The sequence below is a fragment of the Eriocheir sinensis genome, chromosome 28 (genome assembly GCF_024679095.1).
Source record: "Eriocheir sinensis breed Jianghai 21 chromosome 28, ASM2467909v1, whole genome shotgun sequence".
NCBI lineage: Eukaryota > Metazoa > Arthropoda > Malacostraca > Decapoda > Varunidae > Eriocheir > Eriocheir sinensis.
In genome coordinates this window covers 11,648,688-11,674,351 of record NC_066536.1, presented here as the reverse complement: position 1 = coordinate 11,674,351, position 25,664 = coordinate 11,648,688, and the positions used below count along the sequence as shown (strand labels likewise).

General features: G+C 40.0%; 2 protein-coding genes across 10 annotated transcripts in view; one reads left to right on the top strand and one right to left on the bottom strand.

Annotated features, from left to right (window-relative positions):
• Positions 1-25,664, bottom strand: part of LOC127004517 (uncharacterized) — a 46,224-nt gene that overhangs the window by 14,838 nt on the left and 5,722 nt on the right. For 3 of the 8 annotated variants that reach the window (XM_050872334.1, XM_050872329.1, XM_050872333.1), the window contains 4 exons: positions 25,022-25,106; positions 24,165-24,244; positions 23,356-23,631; positions 15,814-15,961 (listed from right to left, as the gene is read on the bottom strand). In XM_050872334.1, coding sequence (XP_050728291.1) covers positions 23,367-23,631; positions 24,165-24,244; positions 25,022-25,106 — 430 coding nt within the window. In that variant the 3' untranslated portion in view covers positions 15,814-15,961; positions 23,356-23,366. Of the gene's footprint in view, positions 1-15,813; positions 15,962-23,349; positions 23,632-24,164; positions 24,245-25,021; positions 25,107-25,664 lie in introns of those variants that run through there. The other 5 variants (XM_050872328.1, XM_050872331.1, XM_050872330.1 and 2 more) reach the window with 5 other exon arrangements.
• Positions 1,674-23,252, top strand: LOC127004516 (vesicle-fusing ATPase 1-like). 2 transcript variants are annotated; one of them, XM_050872326.1, is made up of 8 exons: positions 1,674-1,868; positions 7,579-7,671; positions 7,967-8,096; positions 10,310-10,541; positions 13,058-13,194; positions 13,944-14,130; positions 14,715-15,994; positions 20,630-23,252. In XM_050872326.1, exons 2-8 carry the CDS (start codon positions 7,586-7,588, stop codon positions 20,798-20,800), a joined length of 2,223 nt encoding a protein of 740 aa, XP_050728283.1. In that variant the 5' UTR covers positions 1,674-1,868; positions 7,579-7,585; the 3' UTR covers positions 20,801-23,252. The 2 variants fall into 2 exon arrangements, with proteins under 2 accessions (XP_050728283.1, XP_050728284.1); XM_050872327.1 differs by lacking the exon at positions 1,674-1,868 and adding an exon at positions 1,996-2,017.

The window sequence follows — 25,664 nt, the reverse complement described above, 5'->3', positions numbered from 1 at the left end:
ATTATTAAGATACCCTTTATTTGCATTTGCAGAGCCAGATGTCTTTTAATATACTTGAAATGAGCTATCAATTAATGAATTTGAAAACCCATACATCGTTCGAGCATAACGTGACCATGTTACTTGATACAAGTCTCTCTGTTCATGTATGTTAGATTCGAAGCAAAGGACTTTTTTTTATACATAAACATTCAAATATATAATTGAAAAATAAGCTTGAATGTCTATGACAACATCCTGCCTGGGGGTTGGGACGGCATGTTCCTCCCTTCTCCCTTGTTGTTTACCTGCAACAATAAACTATCAATCAATAGTTGATTTTCACTTATTCACCTTGGAGGAATTAAGAAGGTATTCACGAACTAGAAGTGCGCTGGTGCCACCTCCATAAAAATTCCCGCTTTGGTGGTGGACAGATTAAGTGAAACAGACTATATATATCTATATCTATATATATATCTATATATATATATATATATATATATATATATATATATATATATATATATATGAAGTCTTGTCTTGTAGTTAAGGTGACAATCACCACGGGCGACTTGGGAGTGGGAGATTGTTTTAGAATCGACAATATATAAATATATATATATATATATATATATATATAAATATATATATATATATATATATATATATACAATGTAATAATTCTTAGCTTGAAGAAACTGAAGGAGTGTTGTTGTGAAACGTCTACTTCTGACATTCAACCTGCCTGTGGGGGCGTTCCGCAGGGGCCTTGCTAGAATGGGTACATTGACAGATCAATCTTGATCTTGATCTTGATGACACAGGTGGCTCGGGATTTCTCCCCAGCCAGGCCTTTATATCGGCAGCTCCTGTGAAAAAAAAAAAAAAAAAAAACTGCGGGAAGTCAATGTTCTCGGGGCAAGATATCATTCCCTACATCTTGCACGCCACATGCCTTCCAAGAACTCTTTCACTGCATGCCTCAATCACTCGTCCACTCGTCTCTCCACTGAGCCCCAGCAGCAGCACCATCCACTCCCTTCCAGTCCTCCCGTTTACTCCACGTCCCATCTCACTCAGAAACACATGCATCATCTTCGTTCTCTCCCTGTCATACTTCTTGCATTCCAGCACTACATGCTGCACAGTCTTGTCCACACCCCTATCACACATCTGGCACACTTAGTCTGGGTCCTGAAATTATATGTAATTCTAGGTAAAATTGTCCACTATTGTTCCTCCACTTGATCCTGATATTGATGTCACAATTCCAAAACTCTTTCATTGTTTCAATCACTCATTCATGACCCCTCATTCCAGCCATCAGCACCATCCACTCTCAGCAAACACATCCACTTCACGTCCCATTTCAGTAAAAAACACAAGCATTATTTTCGTTCTTTCTCTGTCATGCTTCTCACACACGACATGCTCCGCAGTCTCATCGAATCCACACCCTTGTCACACATCTGACAGTGCACATCCAAACAGGCAAACACCATCTTTTTTTTTTTTTTTTTTTTTTGTGTGTATTTCGTTGGGGATATACCCCAAGGGAGCTTTAGTTCTACTCTAGCTCGGAAAAGAAGATCACCTTCCAGCAGGCTTCCCTTAGAGTTCCTTTATAGATCAAGGGACTCAAGTTTCCCTCATACTAGAGTCCCTTTATAGAGATCTATCAAGAGACTCTACCTCATACCTCCCCCGAGCCGAGATCAAGACTCGGACCAAGCGTGTGAAGTTGTGAACCTGTACCCATTCTAGCCCAGTCCCCGCTGCTGTCTCACCCAGCTGATCATGTGTTGTCTTTGCTTTAACTGCTGACACTGACGCATGTGAGAATCGTTGAGCTCGTCGGTAAAGTCCAATCACCCCTCTATCTCAAGGTAAGTGTGGTCCAACCTCCTAGATCAACGGGAACCGCCTCCTAGTTATTGTGTTTGGTGGGCGGGGATGGGAGGGACAGGCGGTGACGTGGCTGCCGTAATGTGACCTGACCCTACCTCTGCCAGTAACGTGACCTGACCCTACCTCTGTCCGTAACATGACTTGCCCCTACCTTCCTCTGCCTCTACCAACGCAATGCATTACGATCTCCGTTTATTTGAGCAACAATTCCTTCAGTCATTTTCTTATTTCCACATCACTTTCACACTTAGGTATTTATCTAGTTTTACACCCATTGCAGTGTGGTGTAGTGGTTTTCGTGCTTACCTATGAATCCGCAGGTCTGGGTTCAAATCCCGGCCTGGGCAGTTGGCACCCATCTCACCCAGCTGTTAATCCTTCCTTTTGGGGTGGCAATAAATGGATGCCTGGGGAAGGTAAACAATGGTAACCCGGATGTCACACCTGCCTTCTGGCCCGGGGACATGGGTTCTTACCTACCACAGTCTCGAGGGCCAATGAGACAGAAATGAGCATTAAGGCCACGGGTAGCTATAGCATATGCCTCCAAGTCTCCAACTCTACCTCTTCTCTGAAGTTTGACACTTTTTTTTCTGGGTAATTGTGGAGATTCACTACGCGCCTTCAAAATACGATATTACGCCTCCATATTATACTTAAGAGACAAAATACATGTCCCTTAACCATAATATGAGGGCGGAAAAACTTCAAAGTAAAGAAAAAGTGGTAAAGGTAGTGAAAAGGCATATTATACATACGCACGCTGTTTTGGTGTTGGCGGCGGTGGCAGTGTTGCCAACGATCCGGTTAGCGATGGTACGTTTGTAATGACCCGACGAGCTTATTTTCTATCCTTCCTATTTCTCAACACGGCCTCTGCGTTTATCGAAATAACACGAGAAATTAATCAAGACAAAGTGAGGGTATTCCCCGGCTGCCTGGGATTGAACCCGCGACCAGCGTGACGGGAGAGCCACTCCTTATCGAGTCGGCCAAAGAGGTACCCCACTGGCTAAGTGGGTTATGGGAGGCTCGTTCATCAGGCCGTCGCCGCACTACACGGCTTTCCCCCCTATGTAGATTAATTTCTGTGTGTTGGCAATGTCCCTTTGAGACATAACTCCACAATGTCCCTTTGAGACATACCTCCAACTCTCCCATTTTCTATTACCCTCGGAGCATGGGCCATCCTACATGTTACCCCTTCGGGGAAACTCAACAGAACTGCAGGAGAGGATGCCCACCGCTATGCCACCAGTGTAATGACCCGACGAGCTTATTTTCTATCCTTCCTATTTCTCAACACGGCCTCTGCGTGTATCGAAATAACACGAGAAATTAATCAAGACAAAGTGAGGGTATTCCCCGGCTGCCTGGGATTGAACCCGCAACCAGCGTGACGGGAGAGCCACTCCTTACCGAGTCGGCCAAAGAGGTACCCCACTGGCTAAGTGGGTTATGGGAGGCTCGTTCATCAGGCCGTCGCCGCACTACACGTTTAGTTAGCGATTAGCCCACGCATGTGAGACCAGGTCCACCATGCGTGGTTATTTTTTTTTTTTTAACACGCACCCTTACCCAATACTATACCCGGCCCAAACCTTCACAAAACCCTTTGGGTAAAGGTGGTCTCACATGTGTGGGCTATCGCTAATTAAACGTACCATCACTAACCTAGCGTGCCATCGCTTACCGGATCGTTGGCAACACTGCCACCGCTGCCGACACCAGCAAAAACAGCGCGCGTATGTATTTATAATATGCCTTTTCAATACCTTTACCACTTTTTCTTTACTTTTAAGTTTTTCCGCCTTCATATTATGGTTAAGGGACATGTATTTCGTCCCTTAAGTATAATATGGAGGCGTGATATTGTATTTTGGAGGCGTGTAGTGAATCTCCACAATTACCTTTTTCTGACGTCTTATGTCATACTATTCCTCTCTCGATAACCATTTCCCATTGAAATGGCTACCCTGAGGGGGTGAATGGGGGAAGCCATCCCCATTCGATGATGTTAGGCATGGTTGGTTTAAAATAAAAAGTCAAGGGTGACAGACCCCCTCATTAGGTGATGTTAGGGATAATATTTACTAAACCTTAGCCACCTCTGGCAAAGTTAATACTTACATCATGGATTTCTTTTTGGGGTATTATTCTAGTGTTTGCCCATACTCACCCCTCGCAACCAAAATTGGCTAGGGGGCCATTGAGACTTTGGGGAATGCAGTGGTAAACATGAAATGCGTCGTAAATGCATAGTTTTTGAGGTATGGGGGGTTGAAAAATACCCTAGATGTAGGGAAATTCCTTACAATTACTTAGATGTAGGGAAACTTCATACATTCCGGTTTTTTTTTACAACGTACGGAAACCACGCAATTTCACTCACTCTCCATACCAAAGGGGGGTTCGAGGGGGCGAAGCCCCCCCATTACAGCATTAAGATCATAATGAAGCATCTAAATGTTAAGTAATTTACGTCATAGGAATCTTGCAACCGTCATATACGACTATGTATTTACTTACTGGTAGCACGTACGGACGCGTGAAGCAGGTTTGGTATCACATACGAACGCATGAAGCAGGTTCGAACGCAGGTTACCTGTGTTCAATGTCCTTCAGTTAGCTGTTAGGTCGTAAAGTTCGGATGGGGTACTTTAAGAGGAGGGGGTCGAGAGGGGCAAAGTTCGGTTGGAGTAGTTTAAATATGCTTCCCCACCCAAATACCCCGACTTCCCGCGGGTCCCCCAAGATCGTTGGGAGAAGGGGATTAATTTGGCTTCTTCTTTACTTTTAAGTAGTACTTTGTTTTTTTAACTATGATATATGGAGGCGTATTATCGTATTCTGGAGGCGCGGAGTCAATATCCACAATCACCTTGTATACTGGGAATACGAACCCGTGAAGCAGATTCAAAATGCGGTCAGTAAGGATTCACGTGTTCGAACAGCTCGGGCAGGAGGTTCGAGAGCCTGCACTTGCTGTAGAACCCGCAGTACTGTTTAAAGCGCGGCGTTGGACAGATCATGGATGCCGGTGGTTTTGCTTGTGTCAGTGATAAACAATGAAGATACACTGTGTTTGGTGCCACGTACTCTACTTGGAGGACAGAAACCTTGCGATGAGGTGACAACCTACGAGAGAGAGAGGGCATGAGTGTAGTGTAGGCGGTTTATGTGAGGGCAGATGGCCTCCGGCGCCACACCAGATGGTGAGGTGAGCATCGTTTGGTGGGTTCACTACGCTTCTCTCCCAAAATAAGCTTGGGGATCCAGTGAGTGCGTGGTTTCCGTATGGGAAACACTAAATTTGTCGCAAACTCTTATTTTAGTGGTGGTGGGAGGATAAATCCCTAAATTTAGGGAATTTCCCTAGATCTAGGGAGTTTTTATCCCCCCGCACCCCCCCACCCCACTAAAAAAATACGCGATTGCGACGGATTTCGTGTCCCCCACCTGAAACCCCGTGTTCCCACCAGGTCCCCAGGCTTATATGGGGGGGAGGGGGGAGTATGGGCAAACACTAGAATTTTACCCTTTTTGGTCCCTGAATGCAGTGCAATAACAAATGACTTCCAGAAAGGAGAAAGAATCCAGTTCAGGGACTATTTATTGTTGAAAATAGGGGATAATAATTCACAAAAGCGTCGCCTCTTCTGGCGGCGGCCGCCATGGCGACGGTGCTGTCGGTGTTGCGATAAATACCTCCTTGCAGAAATAATTCGCATATACATGAGGGGGGGTCCAGGGGGGCTCTTCCCCCCCTGGTTAGAAGGGGGGTCAAGGGGGGCAAAGCCCCCCCGTTAGCTGTTAGGTCATAAAGTTCGGTTGGTAGTTTAAATATGCTCCCCACCCCAAACCCTCTGCAAGCTATTTTGCGGCTGTGTCGGCGGCACCGTCGCCAGAGGAGGCGACGCTTTTGTGAATTATTATCCCCTATTTTCAACAATAAATAGTCCCTGAATTGGATTCTTTTTCCTTTCTGGAAGTCACTTGTTACTGCACTGCATTCAGGGACCAAAAAGAAATCCATTATGTATGTATTAACTTTGCCAGAGGTGGCTAAGGTTTCGTAAATTTTCCCCGATGTTAGTTTTGGTTAGATTTCTTTAGTTTAATTGTTAATGATAAATTCTTGTTATACACCTTGCAATGTGCAGTTTTCACTACAGTGGTCAATGCAAGGGTTCAACTCCAGTAGCAGCACAGGCCACCACCTTCCTCATGGTTTTGTAGGCATGAGTGCATATATTTCCTCATTTCTGCATATTGTGAGGATAAATCTGCTTTATTTTTTATGAGTTTTGGTGTGTTAGCTATGAATTTATGTTAGTTTTCACAAAAAATACTAGTTTTGAGAAGAGGTTAGGGAAACTCAGGAATCTACATAGTGATTTCCACAAGGAAAAGTTAGCAGATTAATAAACCCTCTTGCGCATGATGATGCGTTTCATGTCATCATGGGTAAAAAGGTCCTGGCACACGATGACGCAAAATAAAAACAAAAAATTTATTAAATTTTTTTTGGTGAAAGTGTGTCAAATTTGGGAGTTTCATTTGTTAGGATAAGTTTCTTAATGGTAACATATGGCAACCTTTCTTAGGAGTGTAGATGAGGAGGAGGGAGGAGGGGTCGGTCACCTCGAAAAAAATAAAGTTTTCTTGGTGTAACTCGTGAACGAATAGGCGTATTAGGATTTTGAGGATATCATAAGAATTCTCACTAAATTCTACTTCGAAACATATATTCAGCAAAAAAATTGGCCCACAAAATTTTGAGCTAGCTAGCTAGGAAAGAGATAGTACTTAGGATTTATTGTCTACAATACTCTATACGGAGACCTGAAATGAGTTTGTATTTTTTATTTTCCTCTATTTTTATTTGCGCATGTTCTAGTACAAGTCTTTGTGAAGCCATTGATACCAAATTTATTGGGGTACAATATATTTGTGAGGGTAAAATACGTCCGGGAATGTAGAGTATCATGGCGGAAAAAAAGGCCGGTCGGGCCTGAGAAATGCATGGTGAGTGGAATAGAAACTTACAGTGCGGGAGAGGGTTAAAACATCAAAACTTCCCAGCAATAAAGAATTTGTATGCTATTGTGAGACAGGTGAAGCTACAGATACTATTTACCCAAACTTTGAGACCTGAAGGAATATGGATTTTGGGGGATTTCATACCTGGTTCTCTTACCTGGTGGGGCCACCACCAATCTGGGGTCTGGCCAACTAAGACAGAACATGGGAGGGGGTTGACCCATAACACATTGACAGATATGCCGACCAGGTATGCAAATGGATGGGCTGGAGAAAGACTAGTTTGGCTGGTAGAGTGTATCTCATCCAGATAGTTTTACTGGCACATGGTCAGAATTTAAAAGTCGGTCAGGAAAATAGTACATAGTATTACTAATATGCAAACCTATTAAATTCATGAGATTTTCTCTAAACCAGAGAAATTCCCTTTACTGAGCTTAATGGATACATAAATTTTTGAAAAACTCAAAATGAACAAAATGTAAAGCCACCCTAATGGTTATTCACAAAACGTGCAGTTTAGTCTTCTTTTTACTGTGTTCCCATTGTGCAAATAGAGAATCTGGTTATAATGTTGATTTTGTCCAGGAAATCTATGTAACTTGGGTACTTATACTTTATTCATTATTCATTTTTTCTTTTCAGAACAAAGATGAAGGTTGCAAAATGCCCAGCAGAGGAACTGTCTTATACTAACTGTGTTATTGTCTGTGGCAGTGACTTTCCTCAGCATGTTCAGTAAGTGAATTTTGGTTGCCACAAAACATGATAATTTAAACTTTACAACAATAGCTTGAGACCTTATTTCATTGTTTTTGATTCTCTGTCTGCTGTATGATGTATCATGATTAACTTCTCTAAGGGGAGTTATATATTACTCATGTTGAAAAGGATAGTGATGGAAAAATGGGTGAAAGTCCCAGGGCCTACTGCAAATAAGAGGTAAATATATAACACTGAGGATCTGTGTTTCAAGAAATAAAAAAACAACCCAAAAGAAAACAAAGGCTGAGGTGTACCGTTCACTTTGCAGATATGTAAAGGTGAACACTGGCCAGGGATCCTTTGTCTATACCATCATCCGTCATCAAGGGGTCAAACCTGGCTATGTGGGATTCAATGCCATCCAGCGCAAGCATGCATACCTCTCTTTGGAGCAGGAGGTAAGAAGGAAGTCATTACTAATCGGTGATATGAGCCCACCGTCAGGTGTCATAGGATAATAATTCTGCCACTACCTCCTCTTAAAAAAAAAAATAATAATTTCATTCATCATCATCATTTCATCGACGCCTGCTCCTAGGAGCTCCCACCAGGGGATGGCCACGGCAGAAGAGCTTCCAACTTTCTCTATCCAGACACTCCCTCCTTGCCTGCTCAAAGTTTCTGAAAGATCTTTCCCCCCTCTCCCTAACATACTCTTGCACCCTATCCCTCCGTTTCACTGGAGGTCATCCTCTAGCATTCCCTCTCTCTATCTCACTCACATACACCCTTCTGGTCATCTTACTCTCCTTCATTCGCTCCACAAGGCCAAACCACTTTAAAGTCTGTCGCTCACTTCTTCCACCACTCCACACTTCTTCCCTTCATCCCTGTGACACATTCCAAAATGCTCGTACACACTTTCATTACTCATTCCAGCCATTCTACTCACACCACAAGCATTCCTCAGATAACTCATTTCCACTGCCTGCACTCTAGACCTCTGACTTTCATTCCAGGCCCACATTTCACATGCATATGTGAGGGTTGGTACTATTGTATTTCTCAAATCCCTCTTTACTTCCATGCTCACACTTCTGCCATTCATGATTCGTCCCAAAGACCCTACCACCCTTCCTTGCAATGCCCTTTCTCTTATCTCTCCCTCCATACCACCATGCTTACACATAACTGATCCAAGGTACTTAAACTCATTGACCTTCTCCATTTCTTCACCATTCAAAATTATTTTGCATTCTTTTTCACATTTAATTCCCACTCTGTTTGGGCATACAAAATCTACAACCTCACTTCTACTTCGCTCACAAACCATCACTTTACTTTTGTTGACATTTACTTTCAGCTTTCTCCTGTTACAGACACTATCAAAAACACTGACCAAATTTTGTAGGTCACTTTTATTTTCTGCAATGAGCACCGTGTCATCAGCAAACAGTATCGAATTCAGTACCCACTTCCTTCCCTCATCAAACATTCTTACTCCAACTTCACCTTTGCCCTTCATTTCTCTAATAACACCATCCATATAAATATTGAATAACCATGGTGACATGACACACCCCTGTCTTAAGCCCACTTTTATCTCAAAATATTTTTTACTTGTGTATTTTCACTTCATGTCTTTTCTGCTGACTTCAGCAGGGCATGAATGGAATTTACATATATGCTGTTGTTATTGCTAGTTAGTACTGATTGACATGATATTGAATACTGTGAAAAAATGCTAATTTAACATGTTTGCAGTGTATTGAGATTGCTCTCAAGTAAGGGGGAGGGCATGTCTAGTTTCTTTTCTGTACATTAAGGATGCATAGCTTCTCTGTGATCTCAGGTTTTCCACATATTGCAAAGAGATTCGTTTTTCACATGTACAATGAATGAATAATGATCTTCCTATTGTGTCTCCATTGTTTTCCATGTATGGTTGTTGTAGCTCTATGTTCTTCATTCTTTTCTCTCATTTTCAGACTTTTATTTGCTTTGTTTGCCTTTAATACATACAGTATGATTCAAGTAGACATATTGATGTATACCTGAAAATTCCTGAAAGCATGGAGGTTACTTAATGATTTTCCTTTTACAGGATTATAATCCTTTATCCGAAATCCCTGGGAGCGAAAGTGTTGCAGATTTTAGATTTTTTTGGATTTTGGAATCTGGCGGCCCTTTTGACATTTTCAACACTATCTTTACAGCACGCGGTGATCACAATGAGTAATGAGCGAAGGTGTTGATGTGACACCTGCTGACAACAAACTAACGCATAGCAGTACCAGAGTTGCCAGGTCGTGGACTGTGTTCCCGCCCAATCCCATCCCAAAAGCCACCCAAAACTCGCGGTGGTGGCGGGCAGATGTTTTTACGCCCAAGGTGTCGACGCAGCAGTAGGTTTACCGACCCAGCTGGGCGGGTAAACCATAGACCTGGCAACCCTGAGCGGCACACAACAGCTGTATGTGGTGGAACCTACCCATCACTTTGTGGAATTTTCCATTTGTGACGTATCATGTCAGCATTCAAAAGACTTTCTGATTTTGGATAAAGGATTCTCAACCTGTAATAGGTTATGGGCCCCATATCAAGTCAGGCGTAATGCTCCAAAGAGGTTAATCTGACACTGTGTGTTAACTTATTCAGTTTATTTTGACAGATTACAGTTGAGCCTCATGTACCAAATCCTCACAAAGACTTGATTGGAACACTGGTGCTGGAAATTGACATGCTACAGAAGAGGAACATGGCACCAGAAACCTTCAACACTGATCAGCTGGCAAAGTGTGTCAATGAACAGTTCAACAGGCACTGCTTCACTGTTGGGATGCCAATGGTTTTGAAGTTTCAGGACAAAAAGGCTCTTTCAATAATTCCCAAAGAAATTGAAGGTTAGTAAGTGAACACACAATATATATATATATATATATATATATATATATATATATATATATATATATATATATATATATATATATATATATATTTATATTAGAGAGAGAGAGAGAGAGAGAGAGAGAGAGAGAGAGAGAGAGAGAGAGAGAGAGAGAGAGAGAGAGAGAGAGAGAGAGATTTTGTTTAAAACAAATATTTAGCTGAGGCTCTGAAAGGGTAGATTTCAATTTTAAATGTTAACCTTAAATTAAGAAACCAAAAAATCCCATTTACCGTATTTGATGGCTTATAAGACGCACTTTTTTTCCCCCCCCAAAAAATGACCTTGAAAATCACCCTGTGTCTTATAAGGTCAAGGTTCAGCTATGGGTCACTGGCTAGTGAAGTTTTAGAGCAGCAATGGCACTTATATTAAGGTGGTAGTTTGGGTTTTCCAAGAAATATTTGTCAAAAATAAACTATTGGAAATATAGAGTTCAAACTTTGCAGCTAACTTGCACTTTTGGGTATCTTTGTTCTCCCTGGATTAGAATGCTGTTGGTATGTCATGTCATGTCATACTCGATGACATGACATGTCAGGCAAAATAATTGTTCTACATTAAATATTTTTCATCTTAGATGTACGAAATTATAGGTGGTAATGGTTTAATGGTTGCCTAAACAAGTTAAGGTGTCAGTTTTTAAAAATTATAATTTATCTATTTAAAAAAAAAAATTGAAATTATATCTGAACTCTGTATGATTCCGTATCCACGTTTTACATAAATTTATTTTTCTTTATTTTACATTAAGAAATGATTCAAATTAAAGACCGTAACTTTCAAGAGCATAAAATTATCCATGTATGCACACAGTTTCATGGAAATATCATCTGATTTGAAATGTACAAAAAATTTTGAAGCTGAAGATTCATGTTTTGAGATATTGGCCATCAAACACTTTGGTTGGTAGTAACTCATTTTTATTCCCTCTGGATGAGCTTTTTCCAGTATATAGTGATATTTACACAATAAACAAAAAGTAAACACTTCTTCATTGAAATATAGAAAAATAAATATATCCATTGTCCAATTCCCCCCCCCCCAAAAAAAAAATAATAAAAAAAACAAAACTACTTGGTTCGTGTCGCACGTGTCAGCTACAGGTCACCTCCTCCTGCCTCATAGGTGATGCCTTCTTGTCTTTTCTTGCTCTCTTCTTCTGCCTTTTCTGCCTTCTTTTTTCCTTCTTAGCTTCATACACTTCATAGCCAGCGCCGCGCGACACTTGCACGTCGCTATGTCAGCAAGCACTGGCCTTGAGGAGTGACTGTGTGTCTCCACCCCTCCCCTGTCAACGTGCCATAAGTAGGATAACTTGTAAAAGTTTCACTGTTCAGTTATCACCCTTCTGGAGCGAGTAAATAAGAGTTAAAACGCCTCACCCTCTGACATCCATGGCATACATCCTTCTCATATACTGCTGATGTTGCCACCCCAAGATTTTTTTCTACCATATTCATTACACATAACTTGTTTTTAAGAGTTTATAGAACAACTTTAAATGTTTTTTGAAAAAAAAAAAAATTGTCACTCCTGAACCCGAACCCTGGCCTTAAACTGCAAACCTCTCCACAAACATAAACGAGGTGGCGATCGCTGGAAATACTGTTTTGACGGAAAATATAAATTATTGGCAGGAAAGTATTATTGTCACTCAGTAATCAGCATGCCAAATACACACACACACACACACACACACACACACACACACACACACACACACACCTAGTACAAGCCTAGTATGGCTCTTTTCCTGTATTTCACAACTAGGTAAATACAACTAGGCAACTAGGTAAATACTCACACACACGCATGCATGCACACATACTCTCTCTCTCTCTCTCTCTCTCTCTCTCTCTCTCTCTCTCTCTCTCCAACTCTAACTCTTTTTTGTCTTGTAAAAATAATATGGTTAGCCATCCACAAGTTTTCTGAAGCTATGATAAACCACAGAAAATAAATGTTTTTTCCATGGTAAACTATTTAAGGCATGACGTCATATGTATGTCATGGTTTACTGCCCGTGGCAGGACATGACATCGTATATACATCATGGTTTGGAACAGGTTAATATAGTCATATGACCCTTGAGCGATGTGAACATTTCTGTGCATGATGCTGCACCAATAGTCTGGCTTCGGATCCCTCATCTAGTGCAATTTCAGAAGTGTATCAGTGGCCATTAGGTTTTTCTGGTATGCAAACTGGCAAGGTGAAAACAAACCAAACCTTTCAATAAACCTAGAAAATTAGTGGACACGAAATGCTCAGACTTTCGATAAGATTGGAGTAATTGATATTGGTCTGTTACCAAGACAAATATTTGATTGAGAGACCTTTAACTTTGAAATGCAGGCCATTTTAGTAACTTCTGACTAAGCGAGTGTTTCCTTTTTCATGGGGTGTAGCACATACCGCCACCTAATTAGGAACAGGAAATACAGCATAATTTTTTTTATTTACCCATAGCTGCTGATCCAGAATCTCTACTTGGCAGAACAAAAAGTGAACCTAAGAAGATAAGCTTCGGGGTTCTACAACCAAATTCTACTGTCATTTTTGAGAAAGCTGCAACTTCTGTCCTCATACTAACAGGCAGAGCAAAGGTATTATATACTCAATCATATGGATATATGCATTTGCATTAGTGCATAGCATATTGTCAAAACTCCATAATTTATATTATATTGATCGCTAAAAGGTTTACTCTGGGTTTCATAATTATAAATTACTTCATTACTGGAAAATGATTCACATTGTCAAAATCATTTTCATGCTTTCACTACCCATGGACGTATGAAGCTGTGATGTGGACACAGTCAGTCAAGTGGTCATCATGAGGAACTGTGTAAGAAGTGTCTTGTTTTAAATTTTGAGAGTAATTTTGTTGGTTTAAGATTATTATTATTATTTTTATTACTATTATTATGTTTTATTTTGGATATTTACTTAAATTCTATTTAGCTACTAACATTCAACATAATATACTTGAATGTCAAAATAGGAAATTGGAATTCTTCCTTGCTGTCTCTATGCTTTAGTTTAGTTCATTCACATGCTATTCTCAATTATTTCATCTTTGCTGTACATATCTCTCCCTTGCTGTGACTCAATTCCATGCCCATGTTTCGGAGGCATGGTGAAGGTGGGCAAAAGAGAAAGGATAATGATAAAAGCATGTTATAAAGTTATTAAATTACCAGATATTGGAACTTGTAGTATTAATGGTTTCAGAGACTGTACCTTGTAATGATTTGAAAACATACTGTGGGAACCAAACATTAATAATTGTTATTTAGAACAAAGTATTCAGTCAATCCTGCTTTTATCCACCTAATTTCAAATATATCTACAGGCCCGATCAAGCCATAGCAGCCTCTTCTCTGCCGATTGGGACTTCCAGAAGATGGGAATTGGTGGCCTCGATGAGGAATTCATTCATATCCTGAGAAGAGCCTTTGCCTCCAGAGTATTTCCAACAGAAGTAATTGAGGAGTTGGGCGTGAATCACGTTAAAGGTCTTCTGTTATTTGGACCTCCAGGTACTACTCAGTTGGTGGTTCTTTGTTGATCTGATGAATAAAATAGTTTTGGATAATAGGGTGTCTTATGAAGAAAAAAAGTTAAACTAACGGGAGAAGAGGAATTATCTTGAAAACTGCATAAATGGGAATGGCAGAGCACTGGTTTCCCACAAAACTGCTCCTTGACATTGTACAGCTTGCTTCTAAATCTAAGTTTAATATTACTCAGGGGAGATATAAATTGGGTGAGGTTTTAGTGTAGAACATGGGCAATGCCTAGGGGAAAGAATTTGGGTGTTGTACAGTGTGGCAGTTATCTGGGCAAGTAGAATGGAGTTGATGGTTGGGTGAGGCAACACATAGTTCAGCATATTTCCCTCTGATGATTATGATAGTTCTAGTTATGTTTTTATTTACTCAAAGCTTTTTAAAAAAGGCTCATCACTCAAGTAACACTTAAAGTGAAAACTGATATTACCATGAACCAACTTTCATATTGTAATTAGAGGTCTATATTTCTGTATTACAATAGAATGAAGCTCAAGTAAAATAATTTATGAAAAAATTCTTTATTTATGCTTTTTAACATTCTCGTGTTCCAGGTACTGGCAAAACCTTGATGGCCCGCCAAATAGGGAAAATGCTCAATGCTCGAGAGCCAAAAATCATCAATGGCCCAGAAATCCTTGACAAGTATGTGGGAGAGTCTGAGGCCAATGTGCGCCGGCTTTTTGCTGAGGCTGAGGAAGAGGAAAAACGGATGGGACCAAACTCTGGGCTTCATATCATCATCTTTGATGAAATTGATGCCATCTGCAGACAAAGAGGTTCTGTTGCTGGCAGCACTGGTGTCAATGACACTGTTGTCAACCAACTGCTGTCCAAGATTGATGGTGTGGAGCAACTCAACAATATTCTGGTTATTGGCATGACCAACAGAAAGGACATGATGGATGAAGCTCTATTGAGGCCGGGCAGATTGGAAATTCAAGTAGAAATTGGACTTCCTGATGAACAGGGTCGTTTTGACATCCTGAAGATTAAAACAGCAAAGATGGTGGAGAGCAATAAGCTGGACCATGATGTTGATCTTGCAGAGGTTGCTACCTTGACAAAGAACTTCTCAGGAGCAGAACTTGAGGGCCTGGTTAAGGCTGCCTCATCCTCAGCCCTGAAGCGCTACATTCATCTTGGAAATAAAATTGAAGTTGATCCACAGGCCATTGACAAGCTAAAAATTACAAGATCAGACTTTATATATTCCCTTGAAAATGATGTGAAGCCTGCTTTTGGTAGCAGTGATGAAGACCTGTCGCAGTTTATTGAGCGAGGAATTGTTAACTGGGGACCAACTAGGGAACTGTTGGAAAAGGGACTAATGTTTGTGAAGCAGGCAAGATCCCCTGAAACTAGTAGTCGTCTCTGCATATTGCTTGAAGGAGCCCCAAGTGCTGGTTCCTCTGCACTGGCAGCCTATTTGTGCAAAAACTCAGACTTCCCCTTCATCAAAGTAATTAGCTCTCGAGACATGGTTGGATTCTTAGAATCTTCTAAATGTTTGAGAATCAAGAAAATATTTGATGATGCATATCGCTCTGAGTTGAGCTGCATCTTTATGAACGACCTTGAACACTTGATGGGTTATTCACCAATTGGTCCCCGATACCAGTCCCTTGTTTTGGATGCCATGTACTCTCTTCTGTCGGCTTCCCCTCCTCCTGGTCGCAAGCTCCTTGTTGTTTGCACTTCTAAACGCCGCTCAGTGCTAGAAGAGCTGGGTCTCCTCTCCGCCTTCACAGCTGTCATCAGGGTTCCATACATTGCACATGTGGAGGATGTCAGACTGGTCCTGGAAGAGTCGCAAGCAATGAGCCCAGATGAGGTATGTGTTTACATGTTTGTTGATATTTTATGATATGTTTGACACAAGAGTGCAGTGCTGACACTGCACTGCACCAGCACCCCATAATCAAGAGACATTATTGTTATACTTGCTGTAAAACACTAATAAAACTAACTGGGCCACCTGCTGCCCTTTCCTGTGCCACCTGGAGTGTACAGACCTAAACAGCTCCTTTCACTGATCACAGGTTGATCAACTGAAGTTTAGTTACTAAGCTCAACGTGTTGTTGGCAATCAAGAGTTATCCGAGTTAGGGCCAGGTGAGACTTTCGGGGGCAGTCCGCGGGCCAGAGTAACAAGTAAGAATCCAGATGTGACTATATATAAGAACTTTATTGAAAAACATTCACCTTCAATATGTGAAAATGTACAAATAACTTCCCATGGTAGTCTCCATTCAAATGTTCATGTGTGATATTCACCAAAACATGGGTGCAAGAACATTACATTTTCCTCTTGTTTGCATGTGTAATGTCATGTCAAAATGCTGGTAGTGGTGACGTCACATGGAGTGAGGTTATTACCATGTCCAAACTCAAAGAACTGGATAATGCAGGCTGATAAACGTAAACAAACAGGCGTGTTGGCAGTAGGGCTAGGCAGGCATAGTCGCGCTACGAAGTGTTGAGACAGTTTGCAATGACTTTCATTCAAATAATAGCTACATACTATTATTCGAAGGGTAGGGATGCTTAGGAGTGATTTTGTTAGAGATACACAAAATATGATATTGAGAAAGGAATTAAATTCAACTGATGTTGATGAATGTTTGGAGTAGCACAGCTTAAATTCATTTGTGCATTTTAGGGGAACTGTGCCAACATGTAAATCCATGAATAATGGGTTAAATCTGTGAATGTGCAAATTCATTAATAGTAAACCTTCAAATACAGAGGGATAGGTGTGGTGCAATGCAGTGTAAAGTGTGTGTGTGTGTGCTTGAGAGAGAGAGATTTGGTATTTCTAGTTGCCAATAGGCGCACCTAACAATACCATAGCCGATCCAGGATTCAGGACGTTTCCTAAGTAAAAGAAGGTAATGTTATACAGGTAATTCTCTATTTACGCGAGTTTGTTTGACGCGTTTTTTAAATAACGCGGGGTCCAAAATCCAAATAAATGTTTAATTTACACGTTTTTTCCACTTATACGCGATATTTTATGGAGTGGCCACCATATGTCTCACGCAACTGGACTGACACGGCGCTGCGGCCACACAGCTGAGCTCAGTTCTTCCTGCGTGCCACTTGAACAACAATACAGTACCCATGCTGCCACGCTACTCAATAATAGGGGTGGGCAGGTAATGGTATCAGTACCGGTACTAACGGTACCAGCTATATGGTACGGTACCGGTACCAGACTGCTCGGTACCGGTACTAATACTAGCCAGTCGCTCATGATGTCCCTCATTTCTTTCTCAGACGAGTGAGGCTGAGACCGAGTGCCAGAGTGGATATCTTGGTGATATGAATATTCTCTCTCCACTGAACGAAGTGAATAGTATTCTCTGGCGTTTAACGCGCACCTTTTCACATAAAAAAATGCCTGAAAGTTTAGCCCTGCGCGTTATATGCCGAATGTACAAATTTTTAATTTTTTTTCTTCTTTGGAGTGTTTTTACGGGTCTGTTTTTCGTCTTATCCAATAACAACTGCAAACTTACCTGTATTCTTGTTAATGATCCTTCATAGTCCGTAGCTGTCTTATAATGCGTTACCATAGAATACAGGGCGATCAAATAACTACTATACAAAAATTAAATCGGTGGAGGATCGCCCATGCCTTGCTGTTATCCCATTATTCCGTCGGGTGCCATTTGTATGATCTTGATGTCACAGGTGGCTTACGATTGTATGACTAAGTAGCAGTACAAGCTACATAAAAAAATCATATTAGAAAATAAATATCCATGTGTTCATTATTAATTATTAATATTAGTGAGAATAATGGGGTAAATATGATATCAGAAACTGTACATCATGAGTCTTGTACGAGGAGTTATTTCATGCAGTACCAGCCTGGCCGCCATTTGCATTGTTTACAAACCACACAACCACACCCACACAGCAAACAGCCGCGTGTCACCAGAGCTGCGTGAATTGTGTCTTGCCCTACGAGTGATGGTAAGAATAATATGCTAATTTTGATCTCAGAAGCTGTACATAATCAGTATGTACGAGGAGATGTTTCTCGTAACACCAGCCTGGCCGCCATTTGCATTGTTTGAAAACCACACAATTACACCCATACAACAAACAGCTGCATGCCGCGTGTCACTAGAACCATGTGAATTGTGTCTTCCCTAGTTGTCTGTCATAACCTACGAGTGATGGTGGGAATAATATGCTTATTATGATATCAGAAGCTGTGCATCATCAGTATGTTTACGGGGATGTATTTTTCACAACACCAGCCCGGCCGCCATTTTCATTGCTTTACTCAAGGACACTTGTCAATTCAAACTGTAAAGATTACACCAAAAATATATAAATTTCGGGAAACTTTACATTGTCAATGTTCTTTAACCCATACATATTTCTGAGCATTTTAATTTTTTTTTTTTTTTTTTTTTTCCCCCCCCCCAAAAAATTGTTGTCTTAAAGTTTGGGGTGCGTGTTATACACCGCAAAATACGGTATTTATTTTTTGACAAAAACCTATCTCTCGTTTGATTTACATTGTTTTTGATTTATATGCTCTCTTCAGGGACGCAATACTCGTGTAAATCGAGAGTTACCTGTACTTGTATATCGTAAAGAATCCTTTTAACCAAAAACTAACTTAAATTATGAGTATTCTTTTTCTTGAACACAACATTGAATAAACAACAGAACAACAATATGAAAATACGTATAGCCACCATTGCCAGATTGTCGTACTCAGAGCACAGTATTTACCGGTTTCTGACACCTAACTATTGCCAAGAAACATCAGGATCTTACTCTTTTAACGATAACTATAAATCAGTTTCAGTTTTGGGGCAGGAAGTCGGGAAATATAAGCGGCTGAGTATGACAATCTGGCAATAATCTGTGGCCGAGGCAGCGGGCAGTGGCAATAATCTGTGGCCGAGGCAGCAGCTGCCCGCTATATTGCGGGTATCAGATACCTAAAATAGCATACTTTTACTGTGCAAAGCAAGTGATGTCACTTATTGTGACTTCGTGAGCTTTCATATTTATCTTTGTGTATATTTCATGGTGGCAAAACTTTCATTACTAGTTTCATTTTTACCAGTGACACAAATTTGTGAATGTTTATCACAATAGAATTTCACTCTAATAAGTGAATCAGACTCCACAGAAATATTACCAGTGTGTGTATGAATGAATACAAAAATAAGCACATACTTTGATTTAACTCTAGGATGTCTCGTGGATCATTAATAAATAAAAACAAAATATCCGGCAAAGCTACTCTTTAGCCGATTACCTTTAATGGCACCCAAAAAACAGTCCCTCCACCAAGTTTGTACCCCACATTTGGTAATGTTAGGTGCACCTGTTGGGTACATTCAAAGTTGCCAGTCAACGGGTGTCACCACCAATTATATCTTTGTGCCCAAGAAGCTGAATTATTCTTTCAATTATCATAAATTACCGTTGTTTCTCTGGGACTTGTAACAATTACACTTCAATACAGTAAGTTATACTATTTTTGAAAAAAATGTAGTTGATCATTCTCGTTGCTTTATTTATTGGTAAATGAGCGAAAATAAATGACCGTTGCAAGGTTCTCCTCATTAAAAATCTTTCTTGCATGAAAGCCCTGCAAAATCAAGCAGAATTGGACTTTTAAAAAAATCTATTTATATTACAATATTTACTGAGTACCTGCTTAGTGGATCAGTCTTGCCTTTGAAGAAATTTATCAAAAAAAAAACAGGGAATCAAACAACTCGACCCCCCCACACACACATACACTAGGACTAGCATGTGTTTGGGTGTCTGTGAGGTCACTAACTTCCACTTCCAGCATGTTACACTCTGCCCCCAACTGACTGCTGCTTGTTGTGTGGGGTGGAGCAAGACCTTGGGTGGATGCCTGCCACTACCAGGAGGGTGGGCAGGTCAAAGGTGATGACATTTAAGGCCAGGAGTTGAGGGCAGAGCGTAACACTGGAAGCAGAAGCCAGTGTCCTCCACGGAGATCAAACAATAGATGTTAAGCTTTCTGTTGAGATGCTTGACGCCTCAATGTTTTTGATAAATTTTGTCAAAGGTGAGACTGATACACCCTAAGCACATACTCAGCAAATATTGTAATATATATAAAAATAATTTTTTTAAAGTCCTATTCTGCTAGATTTTGCAGGGCTTTCATGCAAGAATTAATGAGGAGAACCTTGCATCGGTCATTTATTTTCTCTCTTTTACCAATGAATAAAACGAGAATGATCAACTACATTTTTATTAACAATAGTATTATTTATTGTATTGAGGTGTAATTGTTACAAGTCCCAGAGAAACAAAGGTAATTTACAATAATTGACAAAATAGTTCAAGCTTCGTGGGCCCAAAGACATAGTCAGTGGTGACACCTGGTAAGGATGAATATACCCCATTACAAAATTATCCAATTTAACTATATATCCTGTTTTTGTAATTTCAGATTGCAGAAGTGGTGAAAGAAGTTGGCCAAGGAAGAGTGTTTGTTGGTGTAAAGAAGTTGTTGGGACTGTTAGATACATTGCGTGTGATGAAGGACGTACCTTCACACCAAAGAGTTACTGCCTTTGTTAATTTATTGGAAGATGAGGGTGTGCTTACTCGAAAATTATAGTAAACACTCCTCCTTTCTAAAATTATAGTAAACACTCCTCCTTTCTATTTGATTTCTAATTGTAGTGAGCAGTAGTATTTATGCATTCCATTTTGCAAAATTAACTACATTGTTTGTAGTTCATGTTAACCCTCTCGCGCACGATGACGCAAAATGCACCATAAACTTCAAAAAAACTGATAATTTTAAAGTTTTCGGTGAAAATGCGTCAAATTTGGGAGCGTCATTTGTTGGGATAAGTTTCTTAATGGTAACATATGGCAGCCTTTCTAAGGAGCGTAGATGAGGAGCTTTGAGCCTACTCTGATGTGAGGAAAAAAATAGAGTTTTCTCGGTGTAACTCAGGAACTAATAGGCATATGAGGATTTTGAGGATACCATAAGAATCCTCACAGAATTCCGCTTCAAAACATATATTCAACAAAAAACTTGGCCCACAAAATTTCGAGCTAGCGAGTGGGGAAGAGTTGATACTTAGGATTTGTTGTCTACAATACTCTATACGGAGACTTGAAACAAGACTGTATTGTTTATATATTATTTTTTCCTCTATTTTTATTTGTGCATGTTCTAGTACAAGTCTTTATGAAGCCATTGATACCAAATTTATTGGGGTATGATATATCTGTGAGGGTAAAATATGACCGGAAATGTAGAGTATCGTGGCGTCAAAAAATGGCTGGTCGGGCCTGAGAAATGCATGGTGAGTGGAACAGAAACTTATTGGAAACTTACGGTGCACGAGAGGGTTAATGAGGTACTTTCCAAACCCCATTTAAGTAGGGAGTAGCATGATATCCAGTCCCTCAGTATTATGGAGACAAATGTAATACCTTTCCATTGCTTCTCTAAAAATGCTGTGAGGCAAAGTAGTATAATGACTTCATCCAGAGTTATACGGATGATGGTCTACAGAGATTCATTCCAGAATGAAAAAACTTCAAAAATTAATTTTTAAGTTTCACTGCAACTTTGGCTCTCTGTAGGCAGTAAATTTCCGGGTAAAAGATCATAAACTATATTTTTCCGACTCCATTGATGTAAAATAAGCAACTTCATTAAATTTTCCTGTACGTCGCACCAGTAAAAAGTTGTAATTTCGGGGAAATCATGGAATTCCAGGCAAATGTGACAACCTAGAAAGAAACTCATTTCACAGCAGATTGCGCCAGAAAATTTTATATAAAACGTCTTTTATGACGTTTTCTCAGTTTTAAAGTTAATTTTCCGCTGACTTTTGCATTCAAGGGGGATCTATTGAGAAAAACTTTTGCGATCAAAAGGGGTTAAGGAGCTGAGCTGGAGTTGCCAGAATTTCCTTAGAATAGTTTCCTTTTGTAAGAAATAAAGTGAGGTGAGCAATACTTTCTGCTATCTTTTCATATAAAATTATTTGAATTAAATATAATAGTACTTTTCCTCAGTCTTTCTAGAGAATCAATAGAAGGGTATTGTATTTCACTCCTCTTCCATACTCTGGGACTGGATGCAATTCTGCCACCTATCAAAATTAGAAAATCACACTTTCTATTTCATATTCCCACAAGAAAAGTGACAATTGGTGTGATTACATTCCACAGTGCATAAAACAAATGATAACGAAACAATTTCTATTAAATACATTTTGCAACTAAAGTAATGCAGCAGCAACCATCTTTTCCTTAATTTTGTCAGCATTGTAACAAATATGAGCATGTGGGTTTACACCACCCTGATCTGGATGACTGCTTGCAATGGTGCATGCAGTATTTACTCCTGTAATAGTACAGTAACAAGTATTATCACTCTTGAGGCAAACTTCCTCCAAACATTGTGCTTATTGTATTACCTTTTAACTAAATGGTGCAAGCACCAAGAAAAGGATGATGTGAACCTTCTTTATTCTAATTGCATCCATAAGTCTTAAGACAAAGTGTGGCAGCATAGTTAAGTGAAAGCATGTTGCACACCACATGTGGCCAATCTGACAAAATTAAGTGTCGAGCTGGTTGCTTTAAGATTAAAGTTTGTTCAAGTTTTACATGAACTCTGGTATGGGGAAAGGTTGCATAAATTGTATTTAATATTACCATTAAAAAATTCAAGGTAAGAGGTACTGTTCTAAGAGAGTGAAATCCTGTGATAAAGAATTAAAAGCTAATGCATACTTGAGTCTAGTTATTACATAGTAACCAGCCTTAGCTCTTTACTTACATTTAATCAGCACTATTGTGTGTGCAACATAATTTAACTTAGCTGTTTGAATGTTACCCTCCCTTGTGTAAGTGGTGGTCAAAGATGGATTTGTGGTCTTGGATGAGGCTCTGAATCAAAGGATGGTTAAGAACCCAGCTAAAATCATAGTGCTGCAATTGCCCCTGACCTTTCTAAACCTATTTATTTTCTGCAATCATAATTGGATCTTCAAGATGTATATTATGATGCGAAAAAACAAATAAACCAAATATGCTGATCACTAGTTGTTACTGCAAATGTCTAATAAATTATCCATTTACAATTAAAACTACACTTCTACCAGTAATTGATGATCAAGTAACAAATCCAATTACTTTAACCTGTTGTGGAGCTAGAGATCCTTTTGATTTGAGAGGAGCAGCTCCCACCACACTAAGGGCACATCCCTGAACCATGCCCTCCGACTGTATATATTACACCTCTCTGTGTGGGAGTCATCAGCTTCCTGTCCTGGTACGAGCCTTTTACAATACTGGCCATCATGCTCCAGGTCACTAGTGATGTAAGTACTGGAGTCAAACTCATTTTCATAAGCAACGACATTGTATACAGGTGGGCTGTTGTGTCCAGGCGAGTTGTGGCGCGTAGGAGCATAGCTGCAAACATTAATAATTATGAGTGTTTAGCAAGCGCATTCAGCTGTCAGATATTGTCTGCAGTTCTATGTCCCATTATAACCAATCTGGTGGCAAGTAATAAAAAATACAGAGTTCATGGTTTGATGTGCTAAAAAATAGTGATTGAGTTCCAAAGAATAGAAGAATTTAGACATCAAAATATGACAAATGGTATATCCAATTTTTGGGTGGACTATGGGATTGAGGGAATATTTTGAGGAATTGGCTTGTAGTAGAGACCAGAAGAAAAAGAAGAAGACACAAAAGAGGTGTGAATTTTTTTTAACATTTATAAGTTAACTTTGGTGTACAAAAATCTTTAGTAAAATTAAACAGGAGAGAGACCAGGAGAAAGGTTTGGTTCAACAGGAATATACATGGATAAAATGGAGAGAGGACACAATAGATCCCATGAAGAAATAGAAATGCATGTTAGAATCCACAGCAGAAGAGACGTATCAAAAGAGGCATAGTGGACAAAGACAAAAAAAATTAATCTGGATACTACTCACATTGCTCCCTGCACAGAGTACACCAACTCCTTTGCCTGGGCATCACTGATGAGATTCCTTCGCTCAATGATGTGGCCTCCCTGGTGACAATACACATACATGCAGGCATGAATTCACACATGAATACACACACACACACACACACACTATGCATTACTATGGCATGTATTCACACATGAATACACACACACACACACACACACACCATGCATTACTATATCACAAAAAAATATCACTTGTTAATATAAAGTTATATTGAGAAGGAAAGCTTTACAATACTAGGTAGAGTCAGCCTTTCACCAACATGGGTTTCATCACCACTTGTCACAATGTAGTACCCATAAAATATCCATATTAAACTCTACAGTGAACATTCACTTCACTACAGGTTTTAGACAGATAGGCAGCCACACCATCTTAAGGAGAGCGTCCGCCATGTATTTTTAAAAAAAATTGATAAAATTGATAAAATTGAAAAAATTCACATCTTCGTACATGCCTCGGCTAGCTTGTGGCAAAATATTATGAAGAAATAAGCAAAAATGACAGTTATGGCTCCCGAGAATAACTTTTGCGGTTAAATGGGGTTAAAATCTATTCAAACAATGAATGTACAAGTAGAATGGAAAAAAAAGTGATCAATAACCTCAGCACCAGTCGGCACTTCAATGGGTAAAGTGTGGTTTCTCTAATATGGATATCATTTCTGCAGTCTGCGGTAAGCACCACGTTAGTGAAGTCAACTGTACTTATTATTTTAAAGTGAAAGTTGCAATATTAAACAGCAATGATTACGTTACTCTATAATAATACAATTTGTGCGATTAAAAGTACCACCAACATGCAGTAGCACCTACCTTGCTGTAGCCACCTCGCACCAGTAAGTATCTTGCAGCTGTCCAAACTGAGATGCACAGTCCACACACTACCACCAGTGGCAAACTAACAAAAATATGGAAAGTGAATTTTGCAAATAAAGTAAATGTAGCCAACCCCACCTGATGCAGAAAGTCCCCCAGAAAAACACTCAGCTACGGGATTTCTCTTTAGCCAGACTGATGGAGGAGTGGCTTTCCATCAATCTGTCGGATGTCTGATTTCTGGTGTCAAAAACACTTTCCGGGTCTGAATAAATTTCTTGTGCATTTTATGACACACAAAAGTTATGTGGCTGTATGGGAAAGTGGAATTTAGGCATGTGATGACAGCAGTAGGAATGCCTGAATTCCACTTTCCCTTACATCCACAGCTCAGCTGGATGAGAAGCCACTCCTCTATCAGTCTGACTGAAGAGGTAGCTGAGTGGGTTTTGGGGGGACTTTCTGCATCAGGTGGGTCTACTACACTTACTCATATATTGTTCATTTCTGCTCTCCCTGCCACACATTTATGCGTGATTAAATTCTCTCTCTCTCTCTCTCTCTCTCTCTCTCTCTCTCTCTCTCTCTCTCTCTCTCTCTCTCTCCACTTCTAGCCCATTTCTCTTAAACATTTTGTACT